Source organism: Alligator sinensis, unplaced genomic scaffold (assembly GCF_000455745.1).
Source record: "Alligator sinensis unplaced genomic scaffold, ASM45574v1 scaffold701_1, whole genome shotgun sequence".
NCBI classification, from domain to species: Eukaryota; Metazoa; Chordata; order Crocodylia; family Alligatoridae; genus Alligator; species Alligator sinensis.
In genome coordinates, this window is record NW_005841915.1 from 1,480,884 (window position 1) to 1,490,577 (window position 9,694).

Consider the following 9,694-nt stretch of genomic DNA (forward strand, 5'->3'; position numbering starts at 1 on the left):
CAGTTTATCTTAAACCAGTTTTGGCCATTTTGAAAGTGATTTATGTGCACTGAACTTCTGTTGTGTTACAGATTTGAACTTGTTTCTGATTATTTGTACTGGTTTATGTATAATTTCTGTCCGTAGGCCAAGGAGGGCATTTATACATGTGATCTGGGCATGGGGTGAGGGGAGGGAGAACCACTGTAATTAAAGTACCTGGAGTGTCACATGTATCCGCATCCTCATGCTGAAAAATGGTGGCAGGGTTGCTTTAATTAAAATCATCAAATGAGCTTTAGTTAAAGTACCCCCACTGCCAGTTTTCAGCACAGGGATGCTGATACACAGGATGCTGGAGTCTACTGGATCACGGTAATTACCATGCTCCAGCAGACTCAATTAATTACAACAGGCTGTAATTAAAGTGTGTTGGAGCAGCCTCACTGCTTGTGTATAGGTGCCTGGAGTCTTGTATTTGAAAATTATATTTTCCTTCTCAAGAAATGAGAAAACTCAAGAAAACCATTTCCATAGACTATTATTGTTTCAAATTATTCCTGATTTGTATGGGCTTATAACTCATGTTTTAAAACAAAACAGAGGATCAGCTCATGTGATCCCACGCTGGCAGAGTCTTTACCCATATTGAATCTTGTTTGAGGTAGCAGAGGTCTGCGCAAATATAAAAACGTTTCACACACATATATAGGTCTAGTTGTTCTTGATCAAAACCTTAATTTGCTTATGTTTTCACTTTTTAAGTCACTTAAAAAAAAACGCAAGTACTTCATTGCTTTGGTACTTTTACAATCACTGTGGTTTTACACTGAAGTATCTGCTAAGTTATATGCAGTGATGGCTCACTTCTTCTTGGGGAATTGTAAGACACAGTGAAAATATTACAATGATTTTTTTTTTTCTGAGTGAAGTCTCCACATCATTAGTAGGAAATATTGCACAGTTTCTCATGAAGACTCAGTAAATGATGCACATCATCAATATCACTTAGTTTTATTTCAGTCCCAAAACACTAATGACTTATTATCACATGGTTTATGACTGATATCATACTGGCTTGTGAATCTGAATTGGATAAATGCAATGTACAACATGTTGAACACTTTAAAGCATGCCAAATATTTTCTTATTCACTATACCTATGGGGAGTACTATAATTAATACTCTATACTAAAAGTAGGAAAGTTATGCATTAATTGTTGTAATGTTTGTATTTTATCAAAGATCTGCCATTCATTTATGTATACTTTTGGGAAAATGTTGTCTGAATTTAAAATTTTGAATGTATTTTGTAAAGAGGAAAATTCCAAAAGCACTGTATATACTAACTGAGACAATGTCTTTGTTTAGCTTACATCCTGTTCTATACCTTGGACAAGAATGCTCCAATTGATGACTGGGTTATGGAATCAATCAGTGGTGACCGACTTACCCATCAGATTATGGAACTCAACCTAGACACGGTGTATTATTTTAGAATCCAAGCTCGCAATGCCAAAGGAGTGGGGCCTCTCTCTGATCCTGTTCTCTTCCGGACTCTGAAAGGTTTGGTGCTTTCTCTAATTTATCTGGATGCTAATGATATTATAATTATACTTAGGCGTGTAAGCTTAAGGTTGGATTTTTTTCAGCTGCCTTCAGTGAAACCACAAGCAGGCAATGACTAGCACATTTGAGGAAGGCTTAGAAGACACCTTAATATTTGAAACCATTGTTGAGAGACATAACAGAAAACAATAATATTGGTAGACAAAAACATTAATTACATGATAAGGCAATAGATGTATTTAAATGTAAACTCATTGAACAAAAGATATATGACATTACCCCACTTTCTGCCATCAACAAAGAACCTAATTGCATGTGGCTGCAATTTCTCAGATGGGCGCCTTTTCATTTTGGTATTCATTTATGTCTATTGGTGGTTGTAGGAAACTGGCAATGACTCACTTGTATATCAACATAGTAGATATATAAAACTATGATTCTCACCTTTTCTATTGTTCAAACAAAGGCCAAATAATTAAAGAAAAAAAAACAAACAACTGCCTGAATCACAGACAGATTGTTGTGCACATGTGGAATTTTCCCCTTTACCAGCTACATCAGAGTATTTTTAATGCCTGGATGTTAGCTCTCAAGAAATGTAAGCCTTTCCATGACCATTATAAGGGAGAAAGCAACATTTTTTGGCTGACAGGGCCTGTGTGTGTTTAACTAGGAAACTATGCACAGGCTTACAAGAACTAAGGACTGCACCTGTCCTCGTGGTTGACTTCATTGCAAATGGAAGTAGGCAGTGGGTTCATCTACATGTTACTGTGGCACCATGCCTTAGTTCTTCCTCTTGAAAATACTAAAGCATGGCACAGTAACCACCTGTACTGCACCATGTGTGCAGTGCATGGTTAGATTTCACCACTACGTCACCATAGCGGTGCACTGTAACAAGGAAATGTGATGTTACGGTGATGTAGCTGCTGATCACATGTAGACCCACATGATCACTATGTCACTGTAGGGTGCTGTACGGCAACATGTAGATGTGCCCAGTGCGTTCCAGTTCATGCCTTCTGTTGCCTATTTGCAAAAACCCTAGTACAATCTAACCTTAAATTATTGGGTGTGAAGATGTAAACTAAATTGCTGTGAATTGTATGAAGGTTATAGGAAGCAGCTATTTTAAGTATAACTGATCTTACTTACATGAAAGTATTAAATTATTTAAAAAATACATAATGATACAGTAGAGACAATATACCTATTTTAGGAACCCAGGCTGATGCAGAGTGTTTTAGCTGTGTGTTTTCCAAAGAGGGAAAATTTCCAGATATTACAGTATAAAAAAATAATCTTTCAGCAGAAGTAAGGGCCAGAACTGAAAAGCACTGATCAATGGGATTAGAGAGAGGTTTAAGTCCAGTGTACTAGTGCAGACCTATATTAAATTGAAGCTTTATATGTATGACATATATCTTTTTGAAAAATAGTTGACAGAAAAGGCCCCATTTTACACATGTATCTCTTCTTTCTTTTCCTGTTTATTTGTCCTTCAGCAAACATCTAAATGAAAAAAAAAGGCTATTCCTTCTGCTTTTAAAGAAGGGAATGGAGACTCCATTTTCAGTCTGTCCCTTAGCACTTACCTTTAAAGATGTGAATTGGTCAGTGGATCAACCAAGCCACTTAACATTGGCAGAGGGCTTGCCCACTGTGCCAGCTGATATCAGTGTCTGTGAGGAGCATGCTACCAACCATTCAGGCTAAGCATGAAATACTTCACACAACAGTTTTAATGAATTAGCAGGAGTCATAAAAATGAAAAATTGTATCAATTTGTTTTGAGCTTATCACAGTCTATCCAGGTTTTCAGCAGTTACTTGTCCAAGTCAGGTTTCGCTCTGAATGAATTATTAGTAGGACCCTGATTATTCATTCTCAAGTACCATGAAATGTGAAGAGATAGCACTTTGCAAGTGCTTCATCTCTATCAACTGGATGGTGCCAACTTAATTTCATGCTCACAATTTGTGCCAAGTTAAAGAACTCTGTTAGATAGAGTTTAAAATGAGTCAAAGCATCAAAATATAACAACCACAGAGTAATGAGACATCAAAAAATATAGAGACCCAGTTATCTAACTAACCAAAAGATTAATGGGCTAGATATCACCTACTTTGTAGTGTTTACACAAAGTACCATAAGACTCATTTGGGAAATGAATTCTAGATCAGGCAGCATCAAGAGATACCAAAAAGATAAATTTACACATTTGTTACATCTTGTAATAGTCTACAAGGACTGCATCTAATACCCCAACCTGAATATTTAATGATATCCACCCTAAAAATGTCATGTTCAATAATATTCAACTGTTTTTGACAGATCTGTCTCTATACATAAGGTGAAAAGAGCTTCAGGAGTCTTGAGTATGTTCTGAGTTATGCAAAAATATTGTTTTCTTGCCTTTATGATTGTTAACATGAGATGTGTATGTATCTTGTGATAATGAATGCACTATGGCAAATATATATCCTGATTCAAACCACAAGGAATAAATAAGCTTCAGAGGTTTACAAAATTATCCACTGCCTCTTTTTATATATGTATGGCATGTTAAGCTTCTTCAAGGAAGCCAGCCCATTAGCCAAGTTCAAAACAACACCCCAAGGTATTCTTTTACTGAGCGTCTTGCCTTTACTAATGAAAAAATGTAGCATTCTATAGGAAAATAGGTAAGCTGACATGGCAACATAAGCAATGAGCTTATTTTCTCTCACTTCACTTCAGTTAAAGGCAATATAAAGTCAAAAAGAACTGATCCTCAGCTTCAGTCAACTGTCTTCAGTGAGGTAGTGACAATTTATATCAACTGAGGATCTCTCCACTAAAGTTTTAGCTGTGTACAGTTGTATTCCTCATATAAGGCACAGGGACGCTAGTATAGACATTTCCAAAGAGCTTAAACCTACCTGGAAGAAATCAGGGCGTCAAATGTGATCACCCAACTTATAGTTAATTAATAGGCAATGCCTATTAATGCCTATTGTTATTGCAGTGCAAAACCACTTAAAATACCCATGAATAACATTGGTGACCATTTCAGATGTATATATGGCACTAGCTAGTCAGCCAATCCTGTTTATGTCATTACCTTATTACTTAGTGAGGTATGCTTGGCCTGTATCTAGCTGTGTGCACATCATTAAGGCTTGTTACTTTGTTATTAATAATGCCTGTTGAGGTAATTGGAGGTGAAATTACACATTACACTCAAAGCATACAAATGACACTTAAAATGGAGGGATGTCTGCATGGTAAAGCCCTTTAAATTGTGCTAAGTACCCTCTGAGCATCTCAAAGACATGTCGCTTCAGGAGAGGGTTAACTCTAGGCCACGTTACCCAGCTTCTCTTGGAGTAACTTTAGTTTTCTCCATAAAGATGAAACAAGCAATTTTCAGTCCTTCAGCATCCATGGATGCACTGCTCCCAGCCCCGCTCACCTCTCCAAAGCAGGGACAGAGCACGGGTGCCCGGCTCCTAGTGGCAAGTTAGAGCTGTGCAGGCAAGAAACGGTATTAACCCTTAACATGCGACTGTTCACAGCGTGTTTTAGCTTTTAACACTGTTTAACAGTCCACAGATTTAGTATGATTTAAGTGTAACATGTAACTTCAGCCTGATCCTCCAGGTCACTTAAGTCTGTGTCTGTGCATTTCAGTGCAGTGTGTCTAATGGCTGCAGCAGAGAGAACCACTGAGCCTCAGGCTGTACTAAGTTACCCAGCCACTATATGTTTGTGTTATTCCCTGCCTGCCAAATGAGTCCATTATGTGCAGCTTAGTCTCTACATGCTGTGGACCAAAGCTGGAGGTGCCTTTATCACAGTTCTCTTAGTCTTTACCCAGACAACTGCCAGGTCAATCCAGTAAATATCCTACAAAAATTAAAAGAAAATAGAAAGTAAAATTGTAATATGGTGCCATATTATGAAACATATTGCCAGAGTTTCCTTTAGAAGTTAAAGACCCATGCAGTAACAAGTAGCAAAGCAAGATTTCAGTTGCAATGTTCCATTAGCTTTACAGAATATAAATTAATCACATTAAATGATACATTTTTGTAGCAAAGTAACAGGAGTCCATTTAGCAGCAAAATTAAATAGCTCCACTCTGGAATTTACTTGTGACCGCCCAATGGAAAGTGTTAGCTAAAGAAGAGGCTGACTGAATTAGTGACAGATCAGGACAAGATTCACTCAGTCTTTCAAATAATTCATTAGTGAAGTTTTTTTTTCACCTCTGGCACAAACAAGTAAATCCCAGAATGGTACTAGTAGACTTACATGTTTTTCAGTGGAGGCATCATTTTATTCTACATGTCAATCTCAGTTTCCAATTGCAAACTATAATTGTGTAATCACACTTTTAACTGAAGTAAATACGTTAATATTATTTAAATTGTTTGTTATAGTCTCACAAAAAGTATGGCAATGTGCATATACAAATGGAAAAGAGTATTATTCCATTAAATTTGTACTACATTCTGAAAAAAATCTGTGTATGTGCAGAAAACCTATCGGTTTAATTTTAAGGATGAATGAAGTGCATGATCAGGTGTGCATATAAAGGAGAATGATAGAGTTATATGGTCTTGGTTTTCTACTACGTTCCACTATTACCATTGTACCAAATCAGCGATGAGATTTTATTCAGGGACATTCTGCAGGACATCAGGATTAGATGTGGCTGCTGTCCAATGTCTAGAAGTGCTCTGAACATTCAAATGTCAACATGTTTTACCTCTTTTTTTTTAATTTGGCAAAAATGATGTGGGGCAGCATTTGTAGCATTACAGTGCCCTCTAATGCTGCATTGGGGTTGTGAGTAAAAAGCACATCCTTGTTCCTAAACTGTACAAAATGTGAACCTGCATGACCTGCCAGAAACAAATGTTATCTACCAACACTGCAGTATTTCATGGTAGTATAGAGTGTCACAGGTTACATCTTCTTAATAGCTTGGAGAAAGCAGAAAAAGTGGGATGTTGTCAGGGCGGCTTGTAAGTGTCATAAACTCTTGGATGAAGGTAACTGCAGTTGTAATCAAGAGTTTAACGTTTTTCATAAATGCATTTGTCCTAAGGGGAAGGTCATAATCCCACATAGGGCTTAGTGAGGAAGCCAGTCCTCCCCTGAAGTTTTCTAGAAACTTTGAGAGAATATGTACTGCATATTTTCTGTTATTTTTTGTATTTCCATAAAAAGAGAGTTAAAATTAGCTTAGTTCATCGTAATTACTTAGGGGTCAGTTCTACCTTGGCAGGAAATCTCATAAAAAACAGATGGGAGTTTCAATGCTCACAGAAGTTGGAGATATTATCAGGAATCAACGTGATTAGGTCATGTACTTTGTTGTTTGCTCAAGCATTCATTTTTCATGGCAAGATTTTGTGAACTGTAATGTAGGGTAATGTGATGATCATGGCATGAACATGGGTCATCACTCAATGCAGTGATTTTCAAAAGAAGAATCCTTGTGTAAAACCAAAACCACTCTACATTTGCAGACAATGTTTACTCAGCCTCTTGAACCTGGTCTGTCAAATTTTCTTTTTATTTTAAGCCCCTGTATACTATTTTCCATTGTATTAACCAGAAAATTGAGTAACTTTACATAATGGTAGCTATTTCTGAATCTAGGGAAAGCTAATTTGTTCAATCACATCATAAATAGTCAGGAGGTGTAGCAGTTCAGGAGAGCTTTTAATACGTCTCTAGCATTGTGAAGTCTTGTCTGGTGTGCTTCAAATGACACCAGCATTTGTGTATATTATGCAAAAACATGTAAATAGTTTTAAACTCCTTTTATACAAGCTGAAACAATGGCAATGTAAGTCAGAATTAGCTTTCATCATGTAAGTGATTTGTGTGTAATTATTCATAGAAACATTCTCTACAGAAGTCCACACATCAACGCATTGTGCGCGCGCGCGTGTCCCCGTCCCATTCTTTCTCTGTCTTGTTTCCACAATTAATTACATTTCCAGGTGATATATCTGATTTAAAAGAAGAACAGATTGAAAAATATACCTTTCCCCCAAGAACCTGTGACTGCATTTGACATGAAACACAGTACAACTTGTATTTGTCCTCTCAGTTATTCAGAATCTCTTTGAAAAGGAGATTGATAAAATATCTCCTTTCATCCTGATCAATGCACCTAAAGTGCAGGAAAGTAGCATCTTGATGTAAAAACCTGCTAACAAAATTGTTGATTTGATATGTCAGCTTGCCTACCAGGAGCTGTCACAATCTAATGATATTGTCTTTCTCTTGCAGTTGAGCACCCTGACAAAATGGCTAATGACCAAGGTACAGTGGCCTCAATCTGTCACGTTTTCTCTTAGATTCAATGCTGAACGTTAGGAACGATGTCATTCGTTGCTTTGCATTCTGCTTTTCACCTGGGCTGCACACCTGATGAGGCATACACTGGCGTGATAATTAATCTTGTTAATGAAGTTCTGCTTGGCTGAGGCTGCTGCTTTGATGGGGAAGATGTAAATTTTCTTGAGAGGAAATTGTTTTGTCTCTTTTCTGAAGGACCAATTAAAATGTCAAGCTTCTTTGTATGAAATAAATTTTTAGTCTCTCTGCTGCACTTCTGAATAATTCACATTAAGTATAATTAAGCTCAGCATAATTTTCAAGCTGCTCTTGCACCCTTTCATGGGTTATAGATTAGAGTTCTGAAACCTTACAATGAAAAATCATAAATCATCTTTTCTCTCAAATCAGCAGCCCTTGTTTCACAAAAGCAAAGTTTACTCAACTTTTCAAAGCATTACCATTGCTATCCTTTCCAAATATAAGTTTTGTTCCTGTTGGTCACATCCCTTCTGCTCTTAAAGTATTGCAGTTTTTCATTATGTGTAGCATGTGTTGATTGGAATTTTTCTTTAGCTGTTTCTTGCTCCAAATTGATTGCTTTTAAATGTTCATTGCACTTGCAGCTACAGCATCTTGCACTCATATAGAAGAATTTAAACCACTGGTGGGAAAATATTCCTAATGAAATGTGAAAACCTTCAGATTGTAAGGGTGGGAAGCCACACTGGGAATTTGAACTCAACTTTCTACTAGTATCAGTTAGAGGAGGGTATTTGCCTTGTCTTTACTAGGAAAAAAAAAGATTAATTTTTAACTTCATTTAAGCAATTCAGGTTAACCAGTAGTAGGTAAAGTCCTAGTAAAGATAAGACAGTTGTAGTTTAACATGACTTAGCAAGTTAAGGTAAATCCAGGGCTCCTCCATACTACTTATTTTGAGCAGTTAGCTCATAATAGATACCCACTGTCTTGCCTTCACTCAGATTTTCCTTGTGTGAGCTGCTATAGGTAACACAAAGTAAAAACACAACCTTTCCCCCTGTAAAGGCACAGTCTTAAGTAGCCTTGAAAAAGCACCTGAATATTTCAGCATTTCATTCTTTCCTTTTTATTTAAGGTTGAAGGGCCTGTAAATGGATAAATATTGAAACTTGTCACTTGATTTCAGTCAACATCAACATCATTTTTATACCTGAATACATTTCATTTTACAATGCATTTACCATAGTGTTTTGAAAAGAAAAAATCTAGGAGACCCAAAATAACCCCAAATTAAATTGTGCATACATTTTCTACAAAACTCCATTAAAAAATAGTCTTTATGATAAGGAGCAACAAATGTAAGGAGCACTTAATAACAATGAGCCAAAAGGTTATAATTTTCTGGGTTAACCCAGAGTGGATCCAGGGTTCTTCAATGGGGGATGCAGACACAGTGACCAGTGCTGCAGGGGTGGCTGCATCCCCCTGCTCCCAGCCTCCTCCCTGTGTCCCCCCCAGCTTGGGTGGGCAGACCATGCCATGGGAGCAGCAGCTGGGGACTTTTTGAAATCCCAAAGAAGGTAACAATTCCCTACCTTTACCCGTCCCCCACGTCTCAGAGGCACGACCTCTCCTCTTCCTTCCCTTCCCCTTCTTCCCTCACCCTGTGCCGCTGCCAGTGTCCCTGCTGTCCTAGGACAAGGGGAGGTTGCAGAGTTAGTAGAGAGAGGCTGTGAAGCCCTGGACAGCAGCAGCAGCAGGAGCAGCAGCAGCATCTCTACCCCTCCCCCCCCCCCCCCCCCCCCTCCCCCCCCTTTTT

At 37.7% G+C, this 9,694-nt stretch overlaps 1 protein-coding gene across 1 annotated transcript in view; it reads left to right on the top strand.

Moving 5' to 3' along the window:
• The window catches only part of DCC (DCC netrin 1 receptor), a 1,018,850-nt gene that overhangs the window by 905,166 nt on the left and 103,990 nt on the right, over nucleotides 1-9,694 (top strand). Inside the window, exons 20-21 of the mRNA XM_025198166.1 lie at nucleotides 1,351-1,545; nucleotides 7,843-7,875. Coding sequence (XP_025053951.1) covers nucleotides 1,351-1,545; nucleotides 7,843-7,875 — 228 coding nt within the window. The remainder of the gene's footprint in view (nucleotides 1-1,350; nucleotides 1,546-7,842; nucleotides 7,876-9,694) is intronic.